General features: G+C 50.6%; 1 protein-coding gene across 5 annotated transcripts in view; it reads right to left on the bottom strand.

Annotated features, from left to right (window-relative positions):
* The window catches only part of frmd4a (FERM domain containing 4A), an 810443-nt gene that overhangs the window by 83824 nt on the left and 698946 nt on the right, over positions 1–27673 (bottom strand). For all 5 annotated transcript variants that reach the window (XM_070897082.1, XM_070897085.1, XM_070897084.1 and 2 more), the window contains 4 exons: positions 24900–24986; positions 3765–3841; positions 3191–3329; positions 224–365 (listed from right to left, as the gene is read on the bottom strand). In XM_070897082.1, the coding sequence (XP_070753183.1) occupies positions 224–365; positions 3191–3329; positions 3765–3841; positions 24900–24986 (445 nt within the window). The remainder of the gene's footprint in view (positions 1–223; positions 366–3190; positions 3330–3764; positions 3842–24899; positions 24987–27673) is intronic.

Genomic DNA, 27673 nt, shown 5'->3' with positions numbered 1-27673 from the left:
GGATATTCAGTCGCTCAGCTGGCCTAGCGCCCGAAGACAGGGAGTGGAACGCCTCCCTTAGCCCCACACTCAGGGCCCAGAAACCCAATTTGTTGGCTGCTGTCACAAACCATTTCCCGGCGCAAAATGTATCGCCCCGCCGCCGTTAGCACCTGGAGAAACCTCCTAGCCCAATGTCTTGAGCTGAACTCTTGCTGGGCGAGCCAAGCCAGTGCAGTCTCACCTGATGACAGCAGACTGCCGCTGCTCCCACTGATTATTTTCCCTTTGCTGCCCATGTTGGCCAGCTTGGATGTCTTCAGCGTTCCAGTTTCCGTTAAATCAATGGCGATTTCACTCAGACTTCTGGCTGCATGTATTTTTGACTGGAGAAAGTTAAAAAAAAACCTAGTAAGTAACGGAGCCAAAAACAACAATGCGTATCGCACAAAGGCTCGAACAGCAACAGCGTTTAATAGCAATGCGGCAACACGAGAGCTAAGGCAGAGGAAGGATGAGATGAGCTTCAATGAAAGACTTGCATTTATATAGCGCCTTTCACAACCACCAGATTCTCAAAGCGCTTTACAACCAATGAAGTACTCTTTTGGAGTGCATTCACAGTTGCAATGTGGGAAATGCAGCAGCCAATTTCCGCACAGCAAGCTCCCACACACAATGTGATAATGACCCAGATAATCTGTTTTTTATTATGTTGATTGAGGGATAAATATTGGCCAGTACACTGGGGATAACTCCCCTGTTCTTCTTCAAAATAGTGCCGTGGGATCTTTTACGTCCACCTGAGAGAGCAGACGGGGCCTCGGTTTAACGTCTCATTCAAAAGACAGCACCTCCGACAGTGCAGCACTCCCTCAGTACTGCCCCTCCGACAGTGCAGCTCTTCCTCAGCACTCCCTCAGCACTGCCCCTCCCAGACAGTGCGGCACTCCCTCAGCACTGCCCCTCTGACAGTGCAGCACTCCCTCAGCACTGCCCCTCCGACAGTGCAGCACTCCCTCAGCACTGCCCCTCCGACAGTGTGGCGCTCCCTCAGCACTGCACTGGGAGTGTCAGCCTTGATGTTTGCGCTCAAGTCCCTGGAGTGGGACTTGAACCCACAACCTTCTGCCTCAGAGGCAAGAGTGCTGTCCACTGAGCTACGGACTGACAGCTAGCAAGAACATTAACAGCGTTTAAAATGAATGCTATAACGTGGGAGTTACGGCAGAGGATGAGATGAGCTTCAATGGGCTGCATTGAACATCCTGCCGTTCACATCTCCTCACTTATTATTTAACTTCACGCTCAGGAGTTCAATGGCAAAGAGTAACCTTCCAATGATCAGAATTATGGTGAAGAATAATGATTTCAAAGATTATAATTACAGAAAAGTAGCGGGGTTGTGCAGTGTACTAAATACAACCGTGTCTCATTACAGCTTCGGAGAATCATAGAACGGTTACAGCACGGAAGGAGGCCATTCGGCCCGTCAAGCCCATGCTGACTCTCAGCCAGTCCCACTCCCCCGCCCTTTCCCCGTAGCCCTGCAAAGTTTTCCTTCAGGTACTTATCCAATTCCCTTTTGAAAGCCGCGATTGAGTCTGCCTCCACCACCCTCTCAGGCAGCGCATTCCAGATCCTAACCACTCGCTACGTAAAAACGTTTTCCCTCGTGTCGCCTTTGGTTCTTCTGCCAATCGCCTTAAATCTGTGACCTCTGGTTCCCGACCCTTCCGCCAATGGGAACAGTCTCTCTCGATCTACTCTGTCTAGACCCCCTCGTGATTTTGAACACCTCGATCAAATCTCCTCTCAACCTTCGCTGCTCGAAGGAGATTTCAACCTCTCAACCTTCTCTGCACGTACCCTGAAGGCATTGGCTGACGATGGAGACACATTGTCATGGAGACCTTACCCGAAGGTGACATTATTCAGAAGCCAGGCAGTGTGTCAGCAGACAGTTCGGACCTTGAGGGGATAAAGCGGCTGAGGCTACATAAGCGCAGAGTGGGGAGTGAGCAGGTCCAGGGATCCTGGCTGAACCTTCCCCCTCTGGGCTTGGGGGCCCAGGCCCAGGCCCATTGCCGTGGCCAAACCCCAGCCCGGCTAAGATTAGCACAGACCTGTCATTGAGCTTGCGAATGACCGAGTCAGTATGGGTCACTAGGCAGTGCATCCACCAACTGAGCCAGGGAGATTGCTAGGGAGACACTGGAAGCTATTCATTTACATCTGTTCTCCATCATCTCGTGCAAAGCAGCATTTACATCGGGTTATATCAGATATACGGCCCAGAAACAGGCCATTGGGCCCAACCAGTCCAGGCCGGTGTTTATGCCCCACTCGAGCCTCCTCCCGTCTTTCCCCATCTAAATCTATCAGCATAACCCTCTATTCCCTTCTCCCCCATTGGCTTGTCCAGCCTCCCCTTAAATACATCGATACTATTCGCCTCAACCACTCCCTGTGGCAGCGAGTTCCACATTCTCACCGCTCTCTGGGTAAAGAAGTTTCTTCTGAATTCCCCATTGGATTTCTTGGTGACGATCTTATATTGATGGCCTCTAGTTATGCTCTTCCCGACAGACGCACCAACATTAGCGTCCTCATCCAGGCCAACATCCCCAGCATCGAAGCACTGACCACATAGTTCGCATGCCAGACACGAGACTCCCAAAGCAAGCGCTCTATGCGGAGCTCCTTCACGGCAAACGAGCAGAAACGTTACAGGGACACCCTCAAAGCCTCCCTGATAAAGTGCAACATCCCCACCGGCACCTGGGAGTCCCCGGCCAAAGACCAGTCTGCCCTAAGTGGAGGAAGTGCATCCGGGAGGGCGCTGAGCACCTCGAGTCTCGTCGCCGAGAGCATGCAGAAACCAAGCGCAGGCAGCGGAAGGAGCGTGCGGCAAACCAGTCCCACCCACCCTCTCCCTCAACCACTGTCTGTCCCACCTGTGACAGAGACTGTAATTCTCGTATTGGACTGTTCAGTCACCTGAGAACTCACTTCAGGAGTGGAAGCAAGTCTTCCTCGATTCCGAGGGACTGCCTATGATGATGATCCCCACAAGTGGAAACATTCTCTCTGTAACCCACTAAGTTTATAAATAGAATTCCTGAGTTTAAAAAAAAACAGTGCTGGAGATATAATATCCAACCGGCTAAAAGACTTCAAATATCTTGTCCGCGGGTGGGTCCATGCTCACCTTGCTTTGCTTTCTGTCCAGATAGAACTGGTGCTGACTGATGGCCATTGCCCAGATCGACTTAATCAGAGCAGTGCTGGCGTACCAAGTATGTACTGCGATTCCACTGTGACCAAACGTTCTCCTGGTTACAGAAGCCCTGGGAATGTAAACACAAAGAGTTGCTAGCTCGGCTCTCTCCCACCACCCCAAGGGCGGATCGTGTTACCGATCGCAGTCGTTTTATCATCGCAGTGTGAATGTCGTCCCGCGCTATCAATGAACAGGCAGTCCTGCCTCCCACTGCATTATGGCTTCGCTTGTCCAACAAAACAAAAAACTCCCCTATCACCCGTATTCGGAACAACAAAGTTTCAGTAACATACTTTTAACAGAAACCCCACAAGTCAGCTTACACCATCTTTACCCGGAACGTTAGCAAGCTGCAAAGAGTTTTTAGCTTAGCAAATATTACCAACTCTTCGAAGCAACCGTCTTCTATTCTACTTCACCGCTGAGAGCACGCAAAGGTAGCAGCGATCGAACTAGACCGCGGACGGCACGGATAAACAATAGATGCGGGGCTTTGCGTTACCTGCGAGGATCATGGACTTCCACAGAAAACTTCTTCTCCCTGAAGTACAGATTCTCCAACTGCCTCCATTGGAAAATCTTGACAAGACAAAAGTTGAAAAGTTGAAAGCCGTTTGGTTACTTCAGCCTCTCTCTTTTTTTTCTCAACAAAAAAAACCCAACAGATAAACAAATCCTCCTCAAGATTCTCCGCGCACACGTTTGCCCGCTCACAAACCCGAGCCTTTGCCTCCTTGCTTCTCCTCCTTTTGCAAGATGCAGAGAGAGAGAGAGAGAGAGAGAGATCCCCAACAGGGCAACGGGCTGATTTCAAAACACTTTTTGGGTGTGTTTTCCTGAGGATTTTTTTTTTACTCTTAAGAAAAACAGCTAACGAGCCCCTTCCGGCAGAGTGCTTTTTTCCCTCTCCGTTTTCGATACAATTCCTACAACACCAGTCTTTTCCTGGACCTGCGGGCTCCTTGCTGCCAGTACTTCTGAGGAGTAAGCAAAACCATCTGTGACTCGGGACTGCTGCACATAATTTCCTCCCCTCATGAACTGGTTGGAAGTAAAAGATGGGAAGACATTCAATCACAGGTCCCTCACGGGACCCGACTTCCTGCTCGCTAATCCACAATGGCTCCTGACATTTATTATTGCTGGGAGCAACGTAATGAAAGCTTCAAGGGTGGAGCCTCCTTGAGAAAACTCGCCATTAGCCCGGGATAAACCTGACACCTGTGATCATTTACAGTGCAGCGGGGCTGGCTGTCACAAAACGAGGCCCCCGCCCCTTACTACTTTTTTTGTCTTGCTTAAGTGAAGTAGTAACTTCGCAACGGGCTTGGTCTCGCTGAAGTTTTTGTTTCTGGCTAATATAGGCAAATGAGGTTTTTTTTTTAAAAGCTCCCATTGCAGCAGAGGTTGAGGAATTTCAAACATGCCAGATGTTAGTGTTGGGAGAACTTCCAGCTGAGAACACATGGGGTTGTGTCATGGGGAGAGGGGGGCGGGAACCTGACACCACGGCCTGGGACCCCTGGCCAGCATCACACAGGAGACAAACTCCAGATGCTCGCGATGAGAGCCGCCCTCGACAAATTCTGAATGGAGGCAGCCAACAGTACAATGGGGCCCTGACCTCTATCCGCAATACAGAAACATAGAAAATAGGAGCAGTAGTAGGCCATTCGGCCCCTCGAGTCTGCACCATCATTCAATATGATCATGGCTGATCCTCTATCTCAACACCATATTCCTGCTTTTCCCCCAGACCCCTTGATGCCTTTTGTGTCTAGAAATCTATCTATCTCCCTCTTAAATATATTCAGTGACTTGGCCTCCACAGCCTTCTGTGGTAGAGAATTCCACAGGTTCACCACCCTCGGAGTGAAGAAATTTCTCCTCATCTCGGTCCTAAATTTCCTCCCCCATATCCTGAGACTGTGACCCCTTGTTCTAGACTTCCCAGCCAGTATTATAACTTGCTCCACCATTGATGGCCGTGCTTTCAGCTGCCTGGGCCCTAAGCTCTGGAACTCCCTTCCCTAAACCTCCCTGCCTCTCACCGTGCTGGTGTTTATGCTCCATACCAGCCTTGTCCCACTACCCTCCTCATCTCACCCCATTAGCATGGCCTTCTATTCCTTTCTCCCTCGTGTGTTTATCCAGCATTCTTCTTAAATGCATCGATACTATTCGCCTCAACCACTCCCTGTAGTAGCGAGTTCCACATTCTCACCCCTCTCTGGGGTCTGCGCTGCTCCAATTCTGCCCTCTTGAGCATCCCTGATTATAATCGCTCCACCATCGGTGGCCGTGCCTTCTGTTGCCTGGGCTCCAAGCTCTGGAACTTCCTCCCTAAACCTCTCCGCCTCTCTACCTCGCTCTCCTCCTTCAAGTCACTGCTTAAAACCTACCTCTTTGACCCAGCTTTTGGTCACCTGCCCTAATTTCTTCTTATGTGGCTCAGTGTCGAATGTATTTGTATTGTCTTATAACACTGCTGTGAAGCGTCTTGGGATGTTTTACTACGTTAAAAGGCGCTATATAAATAAAAGTTGTCGTTGTTCGTTAGTCAGGCAAATCGAGGAAGCGCGTGAGACAGGCAGGATTCCCGCAGCCTATCAGACCTGTGCCGTTACTCACAGGCCACGTGGAACTCACAGTGTTGCCGCTCCGTTAACCCACAACAAGAAAGAGAAGCAGGAAACGCTGAAAGATACACAGCGGGTCTGGCGAGAAACGTCAGGTTAATGTTCCTATCAGCAGTCGCGTCGGAGAAAGCATCCACGTCTGAAGCAACAATCTGTCTCTCCCCGCCACGAGATACTAGCGTGCATTTCCGGCATTTTCTATTTCAGATTTCCAGCTTTAGTTAAAAATATATTGGGCAATATTTCCTCTTGCTCACTCCCCACACAGTGTCAAGACTCTAGACGCCAAACGTCAATGTCTTTGCTCTTTGCTGATTGCCAACTAACCTACTGTGTATTTCCAGCTCGCGGAACCCGCCATATTTGAGCACGATTTTCTGATCTTTCTTATCACCCTCATTTACACTGCTCCCCATGAGATATTCAGCTCGCTCTCCTTCTCAAGGTGCTAACTGGCAAAACCATTAACTGCTTTACAGGCGTTGCCACGATCAACAGAATTGCCCCCCAGATCTAACGGAAGGTGAGCACTCCATCTGCAAGTGAAACTGAAGCTCAATTATGGCTCCTCCAGAGCTGACCAGTTAATTAGCCAAATGCTCAACTCAGCTATCGTGAAATAAAGACAGAAAGCTGTGGGAATGTGCAGCTGGGCTCTGAGAAAGGCTTGTCTATCTGAATACTGCCTTTTCCCTCACAGGTACTCAGCCTTTCACTTTTCATTGCAGATTTCCAGTACTTTAATTTTATTTTTGGAACCCTTATTAAGGTAAGAAGTAGGAGCAGGAGTCGGCCATTCGGCCCCTCGAGCCTGCTCCGCCATTCAATAAGATCACGGCTGATCTTCGACCTCAACTCCACTTTCCCGCCCGATTCCTTAGAGTCCAAAAACCTATCGATCTCAGCCTCGAATATACTCAATGACTGAGCCTCCACAGCCCTCTGGGGCAGAGAATTCCAGAGATTCACCTCCCTCTGAGTGAAGAAATTCCTCCTCATCTCAGTCCTAAATGGCTGACCCCTTGTCCTGAGACTGTGACCCCTGGTTCTAGACTCTCCCCAGCCCGGGGGGAAACATCCTCCCTACATCTACCCTGTCAATCCCCCTCAGAATCTTAGATGTTTCAATGAGATCAGCTCTCATTCTTCTAAGCCCCAGAGTGTATGGGCTCAATCTACTCACTCTCTCCTCTTGGACAAACCACTCTTTAAAATGCAGATGCAGAATCACAGAATCTTTTAGGCAGGTAGTGCAAAAACCTCAGAAATATCCGATTGCGATGGTGTCTATCTCCTGTGCTGATTTCCCCGGGCTCACAACCTCGCGGAGATGTGTGTGTGCAGTTATTGTTTATTTATTCGTAATTGCACGGACACTTGCTTGGCTGCACCGTGAGTTGCCACCAGGGAAAGCTGAATCGATCACAAGGCTGCGGATTGCATGAGCTGAAGAACGTTTTAATATTTTATGAAGTGAAAGAGGCTCCAGACAGGCAACTAAAACAACAAAGGACGCTAAACAACAACTCGTATTTATATAGCGCCATTAACGTAGTGAAACATTTCAAGACGCGTCACAGGAGCGTTATGCAATAGAAAATTTGACACAGAGGAGAAATTCGCACAGGTGACCAAAAGCTGGGTCACAGAGGTCGGTTTTAAGGAGCGTCTTGAAGGAGGAAAGAGAGGTAGGGAGGCGGAGAGGTTTAGGGAGGGAGTTCCAGAGCTTGGGGCCCAGGCAACAGAAGGCACGGCCACCGATGGTGGAGCGATTATAATCAGGGATGGTCAGGAGGACAGAATTAGAGGAGCGCAGACATCTCGGGGGGTTGTGGGGCTGGAGGAGATTACAGAGATAGGGAGGGGCGAGGGCCATGGAGGGATTTGTAAACGAGAAAGAGAGTTTTGAAAATCGAGCCCTGAGCAGGCACTGATGGAAGGAGAGAAGACAAGCTCCTGCGACAGACAGAAATCTCTCCGTGGACACTATTGTGAAGGAAACGAGCAGCAGGAGGCAGTGGATTGAAAAATATCCCCCACATTTCCCCTTGGCCGTAGAGCAGAGCCAGCGTGTAATCGGACATTGCCTTGTGATGTGATGAGACAACTTGCACAGATTTTGCAACGTTACATAGAACGTACGGCACAGAAACAGGTCATTGGGCCCAACCGCTCCGTGCCGGGGTTTATGCCCCACCGCTCCATGCCGGGGTTTATGCCCCACCGCTCCGTGCCGGGGTTTATGCTCCACACCAGCCCCCTCCCACCCCTCTCCATCTCACCCCATCAGCATGGCCTCCTATTCCTTTCTCCCTCCTGTGTTTATCCAGCTTTCTCCTTAAATGCATCGATACTATTCGCCTCAACCGCTCCCTGTGGCAGCAAGTTCCACATTCTCACCACTGCGCTCCTCTAATTCTGGTCTCTTGCCCATTCCTGATGATAATTGCTTCACCATCGCTGGCTGTGCCTTCAGCTGCCTGGGCCCCAAGCTCTGGAACTCTCTGCCCAAACCTCTTTTATCCTCCTTCAAGACGCTCCTTAAAACCGACCTCTCTGACCAAGCTTTTGGTCACCTGCCGTTTTTTCTCCTTCTGTGGCTCAGTGTCAAATGTATTTATTTTTGTCTTATAACACTCCTGTGAAGCGCCTTGGGATGTTTTAACATGTTAAAGGCGCTATATAAATACAAGTTGTTGTTGTTGTAAAGAAGTTCCACCCAAATTCCCTATTTGTTGCCAATAGTAATACTTGAGTTCATATTTTTGCTAAATTATCAAATCCGAAACCGTTTGGATCTGCCCAACATGAGCTGCAATCTTACCTCCCAATGGCAGAGGAGAAAAGGCATTTGACGAGAATCGAAGGCTGCCTCCAGTCATCTAGTCGACCAGCCCAAACACTCTTTGGGCAACTGTTTGCCTCGCATTTCCTGGTTGCATTATCTGCTCTGCACTTGGTGACCGCTTGCTGTGGGGTTCTCGACTGGCCACTTTACTCTGCACTCCTAGACCGGCCTGCCTCCTCTCCACCTAAGACATGACATGTCCATTCTGCACTTGATATCCCTTCTCCATTCACTGCTCTATGTTTGTTGACCAACCCCATCTGCTCCACTGGAAGCACATAAGAATTAGGAGCGGGAGTCGTCCATCCAGCCCCTCGAGCCTGCTCCGCCATTCAATGAGATCACGGCTGATCTTCAACCTCAACTCCACTTTCCCGCCCAATCCCCATATTCCTTGATTCCCCTCGAGTCCAAAAATCTATCGATCTTTGTCTTAAATATACTCAAAGACTCAGCATCCACAGCCCTCTGGGGCAGAGAATTCCAAAGATTCACCACCCTCTGAGGGAAGAAATTTCTCCTCATCTCAGTCCTAAATGGCCGACCCCTTATCCTGAGACTGTGACCTCTGGTTCTAGACTCCCCAGCCCGGGGGAAACTTCCTCCCTGCATCTACCCTGACAATCCCCCTCAGAATCTGAGATGTTTCAATGAGATCACCTCTCATTCTTCTAAACTCCAGAGTATCGGCCAAAACTACTCAATCTCTTCTCAGGACAACCCTCGCATCCCAGGAATCAATCTAGTGAACCTTCATCAGATAAGGAGATCAAAACTGCGCACAGTACTCCAGGTGTGGTCTCACCAAAGCTCTGTACAGGTGTTTCAGCCTTTTTTAAATTCATTCCCGGGATGTGGGCATCACTGGCAAGGCCGGCATTTATTGCCCATCCCTAATTGCCCCTTGAGAAGGTGGTGGTGAGCCGCCTTCTTGAACCGCTGCAGTCCGTGTGGTGAAGGTGCTCCCACAGTGCTGTTAGGGAGGGAGTTCCAGGATTGTGACCCAGCGACGATGAAGGAACGGCCGATATATTTCCCAGTCAGGATGGTGTGTGACTGGGAGGGGAACGTGGAGGTGGTGGTGTTCCCATGCGCCTGCTGCCCTTGTCCTTCTAGGCGGTAGAGGTCGTGGATTTGGGAGGTGCTGCCGAAGAAGCCTTGGTGAGTTGCTGCAGTGCATCTTGTAGATGGTACACACTGCAGCCACGGTGCGCCGGTGGTGGAGGGAGTGAATGTTGAAGGTGGTGGATGGGGGGCCAATCAAGCGGCTGCTTTGTCCTGGATGCTGTCGAGTGGCCAAGAGATGTTGGCGAGTCTTTGTGCTCTACCCTTGCAGCCCATTCTTTCCGTTTCGCCCAGCCATGGTGCTTGCAGAGAAGTGAAGAGGCCTCGTACGCTGTTGCTGCAGCTAATTCTCCACTTCTCCTCACAACACCTCGCAGCTGTGGGGTTTAACTAAAACCAGGCCTGCACTATTTAGATGTGTGGCTTCCTGTTGTAACTTCTAAATCAGTATCATGCCTTAATGCAGTAAAACATGTGTTCCACATCACGTATGATGTAATGAATGGTTCAGTGTGCTTGAGAACATACACAGCAACCAAGAAAACAGATGTTAGTAAACATTAGTCCTCCAGGACAAATGCATAGCAACGATAAAATTACCCGGCTAAACTTTTGAAGGAGAATTTTTAAAAACGAGTTTAGAAGCAACGATTCATGTAATATTCTTTCCCATGGGCAGGCCCATTAACAGGCTGCTCAGCCCATTCACATTTTCACCCATTGGTAGTGTCTGCAATGTAAAACAAGAATATAATAACTAGGAGCAGGAGTCGGCCATTCGGCCCCTCGAGCCTGCTCCGCCATTTAATAAGATCATGGCTGATCTTCGACCTCAACTCCACTTGCCTGCACTTTCACCCTGTTCCTTGATATCCAAAAACCTCTCGATCTCAGCCTTGAATATACTCAAAGACTGAGCCTCCACAGCCCTCTGGGGCAGAGAATTCCAAAGATTCACCACCCTCTGAGTGAAGAAGTTTCTCCTCATCTCAGTCCTAAATGGCCGACCCCTTATCCTGAGACTCTGACCCCTGGTTCTCGACTCCAGTAACAGACAGTGAGCAGGCATGCGCGAGACCTCCAGACCGCCATGCGGCCACACAGCCGAGCGGAAACGGACGCGGCACGGAACCGCGTAGGCTCGCTGAGCGCCCAGGTCTGAAACTGGTTGGGGCAAATGTTCGATGGGTTGCACTGTGCCGGGCTCAGGTGAAAAACAAAAATCAGCCAGTGTTCCTGCTGCTGACCCAACATTTTTTTTAAATTATTCGTTCCTGGGATGTGGGCGTCGCTGGCAAGGCCGGCGTTTATTGCCCATCCCTAATTGCCCCTTGAGAAGGTGGTGGTGAGCCGCCTTCTTGAACCGCTGCAGTCCGTGTGGTGAAGGTGCTCCCACAGTGCTGTTAGGGAGGGAGTTCCAGGATTGTGACCCAGCGACGATGAAGGAACGGCCGATATATTTCCCAGTCAGGATGGGGTGTGACTGGGAGGGGAACGTGGAGGTGGTGGTGTTCCCATGCGCCTGCTGCCCTTGTCCTTCTAGGTGGTAGAGGTCGCGGGTTTGGGAGGTGCTGCCGAAGAAGCCTTGGCGAGTTGCTGCAGTGCATCTTGTAGATGGTACACACTGCAGCCAGGGGGCGCCGGTGGTGGAGGGAGTGAATGTTGAAGGTGGTGGATGGGGAGCCAATCAAGCGACTGCTTTGTCCTGGATGGTGTCGAGCTTCTCGAGTGTTGTTGGAGCTGCAACTCATCCAGGCAAGTGGAGAGTATTCCATCACACTCCTGACTTGTGCCTTGTAGATGGTGCAAAGGCTTTGGGGAATCAGGAGGTGAGACACTCGCCATAAAACATGTTTTAAGTGGGGCTAAATGGGAAAAGAGAAAAGACAGACTTGTATTTATCGAGCACCTTTCACAACTTCAGGACCAAAGCGCTTTACAGCCAGTGAAGTACTTTATGGAGTGTAGTCACGGTTGTAATGTGGAAAATGCGGCGGCCAATTTGCGCACAGCAAGCTCCCACAAACAACAATGTGATAATGACCAGATAATCTGTTTTAGTGTTGTTGATTGAGGGATAAATATTGGCCCCAGGACACCGGGGATAACTCCCCAGCTCTTCGAAATAGTGCCATGGGATCTTTTACATCCGTGTGAGAGAGCAGACGGGGCCTCGGTTTAACACCTCATCCGAAAGACGGCACCTCCGACAGTGCAGCACTCCATCAGTACTGCCCCTCCGACACTGCAGCGCTCCCTCAGCACTGCCCCTCCCACAGTGCGGCGCTCCCTCAGTACTGCCCTCCGACAGTGCGGCACTCCCTCAGCAATGCCCCTCCGACAGTGCGGCGCTCCCTCAGCAATGCTCCTCCGACATTGCGGCACTCCCTCAGCAATGCCCCTCCGACAGTGCGGCACTCCCTCAGTACTGCCCCTCCGACAGTGCGGCACTCCCTCAGTACTGCCCTCCGACAGTGCGGCACTCCCTCAGCAATGCCCCTCCGACAGTGCGGCGCTCCCTCAGCAATGCTCCTCCGACATTGCGGCACTCCCTCAGCAATGCCCCTCCGACAGTGCGGCACTCCCTCAGTACTGCCCCTCCGACAGTGCGGCACTCCCTCAGTACTGCCCCTCCGACAGTGCGGCACTCCCTCAGCACTGCCCCTCCGACAGTGCGGCACTCCCTCAGTACTGCCCCTCCTACAGTGCAGCACTCCCTCAGCAATGCCCCTCCGACAGTGCGGCACTCCCTCAGTACTGCCCCTCCGACAGTGCAGCACTCCCTCAGCAATGCCCCTCCGACAGTGCGGCACTCCCTCAGTACTGCCCCTCCGACAGTGCGGCACTCCCTCAGTACTGCCCCTCCGACAGTGCGGCACTCCCTCAGCACTGCACTGGGAGTGTCGGCCTAGATTTTTGTGCTCAGGTCCCTGGAGTGGGACTCGAACCCACGACCTCCTGACTTAGAGGCGAGAGTGCGCTGCCCACTGAGCCACGGCTGACAAGAGAGCGTTAAGTGTGGCTGCAATAGTCCCACTGCCATCCATCCATCCATCTGCCACGTTCACATGTGAAGCACGGCCACTGGGACAAAGTTACTGGAGGATTACAGCTTCATGAACGAGTCTCGCTGTAAATCGACAGATTCTGCAGCACTGTCAATGTATTTGCCTCCATTCTCACCAGTCACACACCATCCTGACTGGGAAATATATCGGCCGTTCCTTCATCGTCGCTGGGTCAAAATCCTGGAACTCCCTCCCTAACAGCACTGTGGGAGCACCTTCACCACACGGACTGCAGCGGTTCAAGAAGGCGGCTCACCACCACCTTCTCAAGGGGCAATTAGGGATGGGCAATAAACGCCGGCCTTGCCAGCGACGCCCATATCAACAACAACAACGGGTATTTATATAGCGCCTTTAACGTAGTGAAACATCCCAGGGCGCTTCACAGGTGTGTTACGAGATAAAAAATTTACACTGAGCCGCATAAGTAGAAATTAGCGCAGATGACCAAAAGCTTGGTCAAAGAGGTAGGTTTTAAGGAGCTTCTTGAAGGAGGAAAGAGATGTAGAGAAGAACGAACGAATGAATAAAATAAAACTGTTGCTAAATAAGCAGCAGTGATGCTGTGCTGCTTAATGAGTGGATGGATCAAAGCTAAAGCAGGGTTCGTCGGTGCAGAAAACTGCTTCTCACATCGCAGACATGAAGGGCGGGTTTGGACAGGAGCGGAACATGTTCTGCCCATTATTTACCGTGACAGGATAGTTCGATGGCTTGCGTATGTAACACCACTCACTGTACTCCCAATGTCAGTCATTCTAAGATGGCTTTCTACATGTGTTACATTTTATAATCTTATGCAAATTTAGAGACAGCCCTCATTAAACTAATAATTGTCGGCAAACTGCATGACTGACAGGAGCGACCGCCATGTGTTCCACAGGCCAGTTTCCCTGTCAGAATTTCCGCAGTGAATGATGAATTCAAGGAGCTTTGCCTGCTGATTTGTGGCTTTATGTTCTGTGACTGTTCTTTATCCTGTAAATGTCAACACTCTGAGAATAAGAGCGTAAGAATTAGGAGCAGGAGTTGGCCATTCGGCCCCTCGAGCCCACTCCGCCATTCAATGAGATCACGGCTGATCTTTGACCTCAACTCCACTTTCCCGCCCGATCCCCATATCCCGTGATTCCCCGAGAGTCCAAGAGCCCCCGAAATTGCCCCTCGCCCCAAGTCCTGTTACCACCGCAAACTGGCGGCCACGCTGTGGAGTGGATTGGCCGCCGACTGTTCGTGGAATGGCCGCTGCTCGCCCGATTGTCCGCCCGAGGTTTCCCGGCGGTGCCCCAATCCCCCCCACCGCTCCCCTGCTGCCGATCCGCGGTAAGCGCTTCATCACCGTGCGCACCGCCGATCTACCCGCACCGCCGATGGTGACATTCCGACCCCGCCCAGCGGTGCCAAAACCTGGTTTTCCCCGGTGGTCCGGTGAGGTTGCCGGCCAACTGCCAGGTAGGGCCAATAATTATGCCCCCCCCCCCGGGTTCGGCCGAAACCCTCCCGGGTGGGCCAGTGGGCCGAAGTTTGTAAATCGCGGAGGCTCTTCCCCTTTAAGCGAAGGGGAGAGCTGTGGTGACACGGCACCGCGATGATGTCATCGCGGCGGTCACTCTGCACCGCCCCCAACGTCCGCCCCTTTGGTACCCGTCCCTCTGGTACCCGCCCCTCTGGTACCCGCCCCTCTGGTACCCGCCCCTCTGGTATCCGTCCCTCTGGTACCCGCCCCTCTGGTACCCGTCCCTCTGGTACCCGCCCCTCTGGTATCCGTCCCTCTGGTACCCGCCCCTCTGGTACCCGCCCCTCTGGTACCCGCCCCTCTGGTGTTGTCACCGCCCCTCTGGTACCCGCCCCTCTGGTACCCGCCCCTCTGGTGTTGTCACCGCCCCTCTGGTACCCGCCCCTCTGGTGTTGTCACCGCCCCTCTGGTACCCGCCCCTCTGGTGTTGTCACTGCCCCTCTGGTACCCGTCCCTCTGGTACCCGCCCCTCTGGTGTTGTCACCGCCCCTCTAGTACCCGTCCCTCTGGTACCTGCCCCTCTGGTGTTGTCACTGCCCCTCTGGTACCCGTCCCTCTGGTACCTGCCCCTCTGGTGTTGTCACTGCCCCTCTGGTACGCGTCCCTCTGGTACCCGCCCCTCTGGTACCTGCCCCTCTGGTGTTGTCACCGCCCCTCTAGTACCCGTCCCTCTGGTACCCGCCCCTCTGGTACCCGCCCCTCTGGTGTTGTCACCGCCCCTCTGGTACCCGTCCCTCTGGTACCCGCCCCTCTGGTGTTGTCACCGCCCCTCTAGTACCCGTCCCTCTGGTACCCGCCCCTCTGGTACCCGCCCCTCTGGTGTTGTTACCGCCCCTCTGGTACCCGCCCCTCTGGTGTTGTCACTGCCCCTCTGGTACCCGCCCCTCTGGTACCCGTCCCTCTGGTACCCGCCCCTCTGGTGTTGTCACTGCCCCTCTGGTACCCGTCCCTCTGGTACCCGCCCCTCTGGTGTTGTCACCGCCCCTCTGGTGTTGTCACCGCCCCTGTTAACAGCGATTTCCGCCAAGGAAAAAAAAACCAACGAAGAGCCAAATATCGCTCAAGAGGCGATCTGAACCGCAGCTGCGGTAAAAACCATCGAGATGGGGGGGGGGGGCGGCGGGTGCGCTTCCCGTGTCAATTTCTACCCCCAAAAATCTATCGATCTCGGCCTTGAATATACTCAATGACTGAGCCTCCACAGCCCTCTGGGGCAGAGAATTCCAAAGATTCACCACTCTCCGAGTGAAGACATTCCTCCTCATCTCCGTCCTAAATGGCCGACCCCTTATCCTGAGACTGTGTGACCCCTGGTTCGAGACTCTCCAGCCCGGGGGAAACATCCTCCCTGCATCTACCCTATCAAACTCTTTAAGAATTTTATATATTTCAATGAGATCACCTCTCATTCTTCTAAATTGCAGAGAAAATAAATGGTCTCCAAACGACTGTGAATGATGGAAACTTTCTCCAAACAAAAAAAAAAACAGCTTGTGACAATTTAACCTCCTGTCAAAATGAAGGCCCATTCATTTAACAGCATGCCTCTGTGTTCTCAATCTTGAAGCACAAGATAGCGTGGAACACGAGACGTGATCTTTCAGCCTGTCCAGCCCACGGCTTTCAACAGTAATTGTCACAGGAAGAATAAGAGAGTAGGTAAAGATAAAGTTAAAGAGGCCCCCAGTTAACTGACAGTAAAAATCCCACCATAATGCGGGGGGCACTGTGCTCAGCACGGGGCTGCAGGCATAATTTGGTTCTCTCTCGGTATTCAGTTGTGACATTGTAAACCTGAATTCGCACCGAGCTGCCGGCCAGGCTAAGCTACACCTCCTCCACTCTCTCTCTCTCTCTCCCCCCCCCCCCACCATCAAGGAATTCAATCCCCCAATGCAAATATCCTCAGCCTTTAAGAAGCAAGATACCTTCCGGTTTGCTGGTCACATGTCACAGTGCACAACCCAGCTACATTCTCTTCAGGAACCAGGCGCACTAATTGATGCAAGATGCTCCCTTGATCACTTTGAAAGCGTGTGCAGTGGAAGGTCCCGGGGGAATGGGAACTACTGCCCTTGGCAATTCTGATGTTTTAATTTTTGCCCCTCGGGTAACTCCTGCCATCAATTCTGATCCACTAATATCCCACTGCACACGCTTTCCGCTGCACACGCTTTCAAAGTGATTGTCCCTGGTTTTTGTCGCCGACCCTGAGTGAAGTTTAGAACCGCTGCACTCACTCTCTCTCTCTCTCAGCAGCAAAATTAAAATGATGCCCCTGTGGAAGGCCACAAATCACAGAACGGTTACAGCACAGAAGGAGGCCATTCGGCCCGTCGAGCCCGTGCCGGCTCTCTGCAAGAGCCCCTCAGCCAGTCCCACTCCCCCGCCCTTTCCCCGTAGCCCGGAAATGTTTTTCCTTCGGGAACTTATCCAACTCCCTTTTGAAAGCCACGATTGAGTCTGCCTCCACCACCCTCTCAGGCAGCGCATTCCAGATCCTAACCACTCGCTGCGTAAAAACGTTTTCCCTCATGCCGCCTCTGGACCTTCTGCCAATCGCCTTAAATCCGTGTCCTCTGGTTCCTGACCCTTCCACCAATGGGAACAGTTTCTCTCGATCTACTCTTGTCTTGAACCTTGACGATTTTGAAATTTTTACATTTTTGATAAAGAAATTGTTTCTAAACTAGAAACTCTAGTTGCAATGTTTTAATTTTTGCCCCTAGGGTAACTCCTGCCATCAATTCTGATCCACTAATATTGTACAGTGGAACCTCCATTGTCCAACATAAAGGGAGGGGATTCTGCCCATGGATAAGGGAAGCTGGCAGATAATCAAGGCACCCTTGCTCCTCCATATAAGGTACAAAGATAACCCTAAGCACAGGAAGGATATATTGGATTGGAGGGAGTGCAGAATGATACCCGGACTCCAAGGGTTAAGTTACGAGGAGAGATTACACAAACTGGGGTTGTATTCTCTAGAATGTAGAAGGTTAAAGCGTGATCTGATCGAACTTTTCAAGATATCAGTGCTTGGGCCCCAGCTATTCACAATATATATATAAATGATTTGGATGAGGGACCCAAATGTAATATTTCCAAGTTTGCTGATGACACAAAACTAGGTGGGATTGTGAGTTGTGAGGAAAGATGCTGCAAGACGATTTAGATAGGTTGACTATAACGTGGATAAATGTGAAGTTATCCACTTTGGTAGGAAAAACATAAGAACAAAGTATTATTTAAATGGTGATAGCTTGGGAAGTGTGGATGTACAGAGGGACCTGGGTATCCTTGTACACCAGTCACTGAAAGCAAACATGCCGGTGCAGCAAGCAGTTAGGAAGGCAAATGGTATGTTGGCCTTCATTGCAAGAGGGTTTGAGTACAGGAGCAAGGGTGTCTTACTGCAGTTATACAGGGCCTTGGTGAGACCGCACCTGGAGTATTGTGAACAGTTTTGGTCTCCTTACCCAAGGAAGGATATAATTGCCTTAGAGGGAGTGCAGCGAAGGTTCACCAGACTGATTCCTGGAATGGCAGGACTGTCATATGAGGAGAGATTGGCCTGTATTCACTAAAGTTTAGAAGAATGAGAGGGGATCTCATTGAAACGTATAAAATTCCGATGGGGTTGGATAGACTGGATGCGGGGAGGGTGTTTCCCCGGGGCTGGGAAGTCTGGAACAAGGGGTCACAGTCTCAGGATACGGGGGAGGTAATTTAGGACCGAGATGAGGAGAAATTTCTTCACTCAGAGGGTGGTGAACCTGTGGAATTCTCTACCACAGAAGGCTGTGGAGGCCAAGTCACTGAATATATTTAAGAGGGAGATATAGATTTCTAGACACAAAAGGCATCAAGGGGTATGGGGAAAAAGTGGTAGATAGGGTAGATAGAGAGAAACTACTTCTGCTGGTTGGGGAGTCTAAAACTAAGAGGCATGGTCCAAAAATTAGAGCCAGACATTTCAGGAATGAAATTAGGAAGCATTTCTACACACAAAGGGTGGGAGAAGCTTGGAACTCTCTTCCGCAAACAGCAATTTATGTTAGAATCATAGAATAGAATCATAGAAGTTTACAGCTCGGAAGGAGGCCATTTCGCCCCATCGTGTCCGCGCCGGCCGACAAGAGGCTATCCAGCTAAAATTATTAATTTTAAATCGGCGATTGATAGATTTTTGTTAACCAAAGGTATTAAGAGATATGGGCCAAAGGTGGGTATGTGGAGTTAGGTCGCAGATCAACCTTGATCTCATAGTGAATGGCGGAACGACCCCGAGGGGCTGAATGGCCTCCTCCTGTTCCTGTGTTCCTAAGGTTGATTTATGCCAGGCTGGTGTTCAAAGACTGTGCACTGAAGGAGCTTTGTCCCCAAACTATTCTGATGGATAATTAAGGTGGTGGGTAACTGGGAGGGACTCCGATTGACTCCTCATGCCCTCTGCAGTTGCTCAGTTAGCCACTAAGTTACAAAACAATCATTATCGCACCAACACTGTCTCAAAGCAAGCGGGGTGACCAATAAACGTGGCAGTGGTGCCAGTGTCCCATGCTGCCAGTGACCAGTGCTGCCAGTGTCCAGTGCTGCCAGTGTCCAGTGCAGCCAGTGGTGCCAGTGTCCCGTGCTGCCAATGGTGCCAGTGTCCCGTGCTGCCAGTGTCCAGAGCTGCCAGTGTCCCGTGCTGCCAGTGGTGCCAGTGTGCCGTGCTGCCAGTGCCCAGTGCTGCCAGTGTCCCGTGCTGCCAGTGTCCAGAGCTGCCAGTGCCCAGTGCTGCCAGTGTCCCGTGCTGCCAGTGTCCAGTGCTGCCAGTGCTGCCAGTGCTACGTGGCCATTTATGTTTCCTGTCTGCAGTGTTTTGCAAGAAGAAAGCAGCACTTAAGACGGGTATCACTGGGCCTGGAGGAGGTACCACTACTTTCTTGTATTACAACACGCGACAAGAGTTGAGCCCAATTGGGAGTGGGACTATTTCTTCGCAAATCCAGGGGGCAATGGAACTGGGGCAGACTGCATCTCTCCCCCTGAAAGCTGCTAAAGCTAGGTGAATTGAAAATATCAAAACTGAGATAGACAGATGTTTGTTAGGCACGTGTAGTAAGGGATACACAACCAAGGCAGGCCAATGGAATTAAGTTGCAGATCAGCCAGGATCCAACTGAATGTCGGAACAGGCTCGAGGGGCTGAATGGCCTCGTCCTGTTACTATGCTCCATGGGACAGTGCAACTAAAGCAGAATCCTGCAAGTGTGGAGCCCGGCAATGTACTAAGCACAATGCAATGCGGAAGAATCAATGAACAATTCAGCCTTTACAGACCTCGAGGCAGAGGGAACAGTTTAAATTTTTGATTCATAATGAAAAAAAAACGACCTGCATTTATATAGCGCCTTTCATGACCTCAGAACGTCTCAAAGCGCTTTACAGCCAATGAAGTACTTTTGGAGTGTAGTCACTGTTGTAATGTGGGAAACATGGCAGCCAATTTGTACACAGCAAGCTCCCACACACAACAATGTGATAATGACCTAGATAATCTGTTTTGATTTTAAAGTGATGTCAATTGAGGGATAAATATTGGCCACAGGACATCAGGGATAACTCCCCTGCTCTTCTTCGAAATAGTGCCGTGGGATCTTTTACGTCCACCTAAGAGAGCAGACCAGGCCTCCAACAGTGCGGCACTTCCTCAGTACTGCCCCTCCGACAGTGCAGCGCTCCTTCAGTACTGCCCCTCCGACAGTGCAGCGCTCTCTCAGTACTGCCCCTCCGACAGTGCAGCGCTCCCTCAGTACTGCCCCTCCAACAGTGCAGCACTCCTTCAGTACTGCCCCTCCGACAATACGGCGCTCTCTCAGTACTGCCCCTCCGACAGTGCAGCGCTCCCTCAGTACTGCCCCTCCAACAGTGCAGCACTCCCTCAGTACTGCCCCTCCGACAATGCTGCGCTCCCTCAGTACTGTCCCTCCGACAGTGCCGCGCTCCCTCAGTGCTGCCCCTCCGACAGTACAGCGCTCCGTCAGTACTGCCCCTCCGTCAGTGCGGCACTCCCTCAGTACTGCCCCTCCGACAGTACAGCGCTCCCTCAGTACTGTCCCTCCGACAGTGCTGCGCTCCCTCAGTACTGCCCCTCCGACAGTACAGCGCTCCCTCAGTACTGCCCGTCCGACAATGTGGCACTCCCTCAGTACTGCACCTTTGACAGTGCAGCACTCCCTCAGTACTGCCCCTCCGCTAGTGCAGCGCTCCCTCAGTACTGCCCCTCCGACAGTGCAGCGCTCCCTCAGCACTGCCCCTCCGACAGTGCAGCGCTCCCTCAGTACTGCCCCTCCGACAGTACAGCGCTCCCTCAGTACTGCCCCTCCGACAGTGCGGCACTCCCTCAGCACTGCCCCTCCGACAGTGCGGCACTCCCTCAGTACTGCACTGGGAGTGTCAGCCTAGATTTTTGATTGCGATGAAAAGGCCATTATCGTCTTTAAAAAGTGTTTGGTAAACAAAAGAGAAGTCTTGCCAAACAAACTTTGCATTAGTCGGTGGGTGTCCCTTTAAAAGAGGAGCTGGGTTATAGTTCAGCTGCTTCTACATCTTGTAGACCAGCATCGTCCAACAGTGAGGCTATGGCAACACCAGCTTAGTCAGTGGGACACATTTTAATCAGAAACGCCTTACATACACTCACACAATTCTGGTAACTGTACTTCACCACGTGTATATTTACTGAAGAAATATCCACCACCATTCAGTAACCAAGGAAGTAAAGCACTCACAATGATCAGAAAACCCTCACATAATCTGCTTTCGTATTACAGGTACAACGTCTGAAATCCGGAATCCATGGGACCTAGTTCGTGCTGGGGTTTTTTTTGGGCTTTGCCGGATTTCGGAGAAGAAAATCAATAGTCTGATATCCGGAATCCTCGGGACAGAATCCATGCCGTATTTTGGGTTTTGCAGGATTTCGGACCTCGCCACTCGCCGAAATGTCCGGTTTTTGGGCAATTCCGGTTTTCGAAAGTCCGGATTTGGGACATTTTTACCACTTTTACCAAGAAATGCACAGCAAGGTTAATGAACTCATTAATCATGCCACGTGTATATAAAGTGTCACAGTCACATACCCAATGATGGTCTATTACCCATTCTTGCTTTGTTAATCAGTGAGCTACATCTGGTGTTCCAATTAACCACATCTGGCTGGTAACCAGGGCGGTTCCCACATGTTCCAGTAATTGGAGTCCCTTTTTGGCAACACAGTTCCAGTTAATTGAATGACTCAATTGGAAGATAATCAAGATATATCTGCTCCTCTGGACACAACTCCAGATACACTCCAGTGCTGACACCACACTGGCTCGGCAATACATTCCTGACAGATTTGTCACAGTGCACTCGAGATACTAGCAGCTCCTGCGTTAAGAGTATAAAGTGGTCGGAGCCAAAGGGCCGCACATCCTGCCCACAAACAAGCCAGAAAACCAGAGGAAGTACATTAAATTCCCCAATCTATTTACGGCCTATTGCACACTCGGTGAGCGGAACCTCATCAAACATGCCTGCAGCAGGTCAAAATCAATGTGGAGCAGCAAAAATTTAAAAAAAAAATCGACCTGCCCATCAAATCTCACACTGAGTCTTTTTCAAAGTCTTAGCAGAGAGGTCAATAACCAGGCGACAAAGATTTACAGTAATTGGTAGAAGGATTAGAGGGGCGTTGAGGAGAACTTTTTTCACCCAGAGGGTGGTGGGGGTCTGGAACTCACGGCCTGAAAGGGTGGTAGAGGCAGAAACCCTCACCACATTTAAAAAGTACTTGGATGTAGACTTGAAGTGCCGTAACCTACAGGGCTACGGACCCCAGAGCTGGAAAGTGGGATTAGGCTAGGTAGCTCTTAGTCGGCCAGCACGGACACAATGGGCTAAATGGCCTCCTTCCATGCCATAAATAAATTTCGATGATAACAGACCCCAATTTTGCGGTCAACGGTGAAGCAACAGCACTTAGCGCTGACCTCAAAGAAAGCTGCCCACGGAGACCCCGCGATCTCGGTGCCATGAATTTCAGCTCTCCCGGCCTTGGTGTGAATCTGGCACCAACTCAACCTGTTCTCCAGCAACAGTGGTGTCCTCAAGCAGGCTAAGCAGCCAATCACACTGAAGAATTCTCACAGACTGCAAACCAGGAAGTAAAATGCACTGATTCTAATTTACTTTTTTATACATTTTGCAGAAAGTGAAATAAAGATTGGGACACACACACATGAGGATTAAGGTAGAAGCTGAAATAACGTAAACAAATTTAAAAAATATATTTTAAAAACATGTAATTCATATTTGTATTAATGGAAGAATTTGACATTTCACAAATATAAAATTAGTTTTTCAGGGCCAGAACGGTTGTTCAGCAGTCAATATGCCGTTAAAGACCCAGTTACACCTCTTTCAACAAGGATTAACTCTTTCGAGAGTTGGCGGGGCGGGGCGGGGCGGGGGGGGGGTGGGGGGGTGGCGCGTTAGCAGCGATGTCCCAGCGTAATAGGGAAGGTTTACATCGTTCAGTGTGATTTAAATTGATTGCCGGCTCTGGGGAGTTCCACGGCGCAACCTGTAGCGGAGTGGGGAATGACAGACAGCAACTTTATCTGCGCGAGCACTACATCCTGAAGTCGTGGTCAGTGTCAGAGCGGTAATGACGCCGAACGCTGACAGCTTAGCCATCATTAGCCACCACAAAATCCAGGGCACTATAATAATTTTAAAAATCTAACAATCATCTCCTGTGATGTTGTTGAAGATGAATACAGAATGCGAGGGAATTATTCCAAGCCTACAGTGTAATCTTGAGGTTAGATAACTTTTGTAAATAGTTCATATAATGTTTGCTGACATTAACCAGATTAGATTGGAGCCTCTCGCTTACTCCCAGTAACCTTTATATTCCAGATATGATTACAAAACGATTCAGAGCATTTTGTAATTAGTTGTAAGGTTGTGCTGCATCTGTGTCTAAAAACCTGAACATGTTTGATTACACTTGCTGAGTTGATCCACTTGTATATTTGTGCGGGGATATGGGGGAAGAGCAGGGGAGGGGGACTAACTGGGATCGCTCTTCGAAAGAGCTGGTGCAGACTCGATGGGCCGAATGGCCTCCTTCTGTGCTGTAACCATTCTGTAATTCTATTCTGTGATTCCTAACCGGTTAGCTATCATCCAAGATATCAGCAACTACTTACAGCCAATACAGCCCGTACAACAATACACTGTCTGTAGCAGTACAGACACTGGAGCTGGTCTAGTCCCAGGACTACCTACAGTAACTTTATTCTCACTATCTCCTTTACAGGCAGCCTTTATTTGATCAGTCCAATTCCAACAAGCTCGACACCATCCAGGACAAAGCAGCCACTTGATTGGCCCCCCATCCCCCACCTTCAACATTCACTCCCTCCACCACCGGCGCACCGTGGCTGCAGTGTGTACCATCTACAAGATGCACTGCAGCAACTCACCAAGGCTTCTTCGGCAGCACCTCCCAAACCCACGACCTCTACCGCCTAGAAGGACAAGGGCAGCAGGCGCATGGGAACACCACCACCTCCACGTTCCCCTCCCAGTCACACACCATCCTGACTGGGAAATATATCGGCCGTTCCTTCATCGTCGCTGGGTCACAATCCTAGAACTCCCTCCCTAACAGCACTGTGGGAGCACCTTCACCACACGGACTGCAGTGGTTCAAGAAGGCGGCTCACCACCACCTTCTCAAGGGGCAATTAGGGGTGGGCAATAAATGCCGGCCTTGCCAGCGACGCCCACATCCCAGGAATGAAGAATAAAGGGTCCTGGATTGCACCTGGTTTATTATCAGCACGGTGCGAACACTCGGGTGAGAGAAAATCAGCTGTGACATCTTGGCAGGCACAAAAACATTTGTGCGTGCACATTATAAATAACTGACATCATGACATTCATATAGTATTTATTAGAAAAATGAAACACAAACCCAAAATGCTGGAAATACTCAGCGGCTCAGGCAGCATCTGTGGAGAGAGAAACAGAGTTAATGTTTCAGGTTGAAGACCCTTTGTCAGAACTGGAAATAAGTTAGAGATGTAACAGGTTTTAAGCAGGTGCTGGGACAGGGAGAGGAGGAGTGGGTGAGAAGGAACAAAAGGGAAGATCTGTGATAGGATGGGAGGCAGGAATCTGTCCCATCTCTAACTTTTTCCAGTTCAGACGAAGGGTCAGCGACCTGAAACGTTAACTCTGTTTCTCTCTCCACAGATGCTGCCCGACCCGCTGAGTATTTCCAGCATGTTCTGTTTGTGTTTCGGATTCCAGCATCCGCAGTATTTTGCTTTTATAATGGGATGAAGATGTATTCAAAAGAATTTGCAGCTATCATTTATATCCGTATTGATAAAGCACAGCTCCACACCATGGTTGGTCGGGCCACGATAGGCAGCTTTGCTTGGGTTTCTCTGCTTACCTTCCTGGGTTTCACCTTGTCATGGTAGTCGTACTGAAAGATTCCTTTGTAACTCAGTCCCAGCCACCAGGGGATCCCTTGCTTGTCCTGTCAGATACAACAGAACATCTCAACATTCAGCATCACTCGGCATTATAAAACAAATACATAAAGCCACCAATCCGAGAGCAACCTGCCGAGACCATAGTCCCCTGTGTCAAAAAAGAAAGATTTGCATTTATATAGCGCCTGCCATGACCTCAGGACATCCCGAAGTGCTTTACAGCCAATGAAGTACTTTTTTGAAGTGCTGTCGCTGTTGCAATGTGGAAAACGCAGCAACCAATCTGTACACAGCAAGCTCCCATAAACAGCAAGCGATAACGACCAGATAATCTGTTTTTTTTTGTTATGTTGATTGAGGGAAAAATATTGGCCCCAGGGATAATTCCCTCTACTCTTCTTTGAAGTAGTGCTGTGGGATCTTTTACATTCACCTGAGACAAGTGGACCTAGATTTTTGTGCTCAGGTCTCTGGAGTGTGACTTGAACCCACAATCTTCTGACTCAGAGGCGAGAGTGCTGCCCACTGAGCCACGGCTGACTGTATTGATCTTAGGATGTGAGTGACCAGTATTTATTGCCCATCTCTAGTTGCCCCAAGATCAAGTTACGTAGTGTGGGGCTGGAGTCAGGAGTAGGCCAGGTCATGATCAGGTCCCCTTCCCTGAAGGACATCAGTGGACCAGTTGGGTTTGAAAACAATCCACCTGTTTTCCCAGACAATTCTGTTTTTTTAACCGACAAATTATCAGATTTATTGAAGTCAAGTTCCCGATTTGCCACGGTGGTATTTGAACTCATGACCTCTGGATTGCTCATCCAATATCACAACCTCTGTGTGACGCTAGCCACATAGTCATAACATTTGGGGTACAGTAGCACAGTGGTTAACTTACAGGACTAATAATCCTGAGGTCTGGACTAATGATCCAAAGACCCGAGTTCACATCCCACCAGGGCAGCTGGGGAATTTAAATTCAGTTAACGAAATAAATGTGCGATATAAAGCTAGTGAAACTATTGGTTTGTCGTAAAATCCCGTCTGGTTCACTGATGTCCTTTAGGGAAGGAAATCTAAGGGTCGCAGTAAGGCCCATGGCCGCCCCGACCCAAATTCAGCTCAGGGATTTTTCAGCCTGAACCCCACTTCTGCCCTGTGCGCTCACGCACCTCCATTTTATTCCGACCGGAATTCAGCGACAAAATTCCACGGGCCGCTGGACGGTGCCCCCCCGACAGCTTTTTCTGTCGGTGCACCTTGTCTCTTCTCTCTCGGCCCTTGTGTTGCGCCAGACATTAAAGGCGAGGCCCGAAAGCCGCGGCCGCCATATAATTCCTCTTGCCGGCCGACTTCCATGTCGGCCGGACTATTGTGCCCCCAGGTTCAGCCGGGCCGGCAAAGGGCAGCCTGGCAACAACTCTTGGGCCACTGGCCCGGTCAAAACCCTCCCCGGTGGCCCAGTAGCCGAAGTTAAAAAATGCCCGAGTCTCTCCCCTTTCACGGAGGGGAGCGAGCGCGGTGATGCACACGCGCTGTGATGTCACCACAACTCCACCACTAAAGTGACAACGGCGGAGACTTGGTCCCGCCCCTCAGCCTGACTTACCGCCGCACTTTCGCCCCCCTTTATGACACGCAAAGGGCGGTAGAAGTTTGGCACTCTCTTCCGCAAACGGCAATTGATGCTGGTTCAATTGTTGATTTTAATTCTGAGATTGCTGGCTTTTTGTTAACCAAAGGTATTAAGGGATAGGGGCCAAAGGCGGGTCTATGGAGTTAGGTCGCTGATCAACCATTGAATGTTGCAGCAGGCTCGAGGGGCAGAATGGCCTCCTCCTGCTCCTGTGTGAATACCACAGGAACCGAGCAGCAAGAAGAGAGATTTGAATGGGCATCGATATTATCAACAAGGAAGGCCACACAATTAATGCCAGGGGAGGAAGGAAGTGGGTTTAGCATGAGGAGGCCTAGACCTTTTGGAAGGAGAAACAAATCCACAGCCGCAGTGGACAATCGAACAATCTTCTTCATTCATTTAACTTCCCCATACAAATGAACTTTATCAAAGTCGTGCACAAAGCTGGAAGTGGGAACTCTGTGACCTGGACCCTGAGGTCAGCGTGGAGCACAGCCATTGATCACTTTGAGCTGTCTGAGGAAGACAGCAATGCTCAGTGGAAGCACGCGGTTAACTGCGACTCACTGCCCTGTGGATCCTGTCAAGAGTGACCCTCCCCACCCCCTGAGGCCCACAGTGTGTTCAAACTCTCCCACTGATTCCCGCCCAAGGGAATAACAGAAGCAGATCATAGAATAGAAACATAGAAATTTACAGCACGCAAGGAGGCCATTCGGCCCATCGTGTCCGTGCCGGCCGACAAAGAGCTACCCAGCCTAATCCCACTTTCCAGCTCTCGGTCTGTAGCCCTGTAGGTTACGGCACTTCAAGTGCACATCCAAGTACTTTTTAAATGCGATGAGGGTTTCTGCCTCCACCACCCTTTCAGGCCGTGAGTTCCAGACCCCCATCACCCCTCTAAACCTCCTACCAATTACTTTACATAAGAACATAAGAAATAGGAGCAGGAGTCGGCCATATGGCCCCTCGAGCCTGCTCCGTCATTTAATACGATCATGGCTGATCCGATCATGGACTCAGCTCCACTTCCTCGCTTGCTCTCCATAACCCCTTATTCCCTTATCGGTTAAGAAACTGTCTATCTCTGTCTTA

Source organism: Pristiophorus japonicus, chromosome 13, assembly GCF_044704955.1.
Source record: "Pristiophorus japonicus isolate sPriJap1 chromosome 13, sPriJap1.hap1, whole genome shotgun sequence".
Taxonomy (NCBI): domain Eukaryota; kingdom Metazoa; phylum Chordata; class Chondrichthyes; family Pristiophoridae; genus Pristiophorus; species Pristiophorus japonicus.
This window is presented reverse-complemented; position numbering and strand designations above follow the sequence as displayed.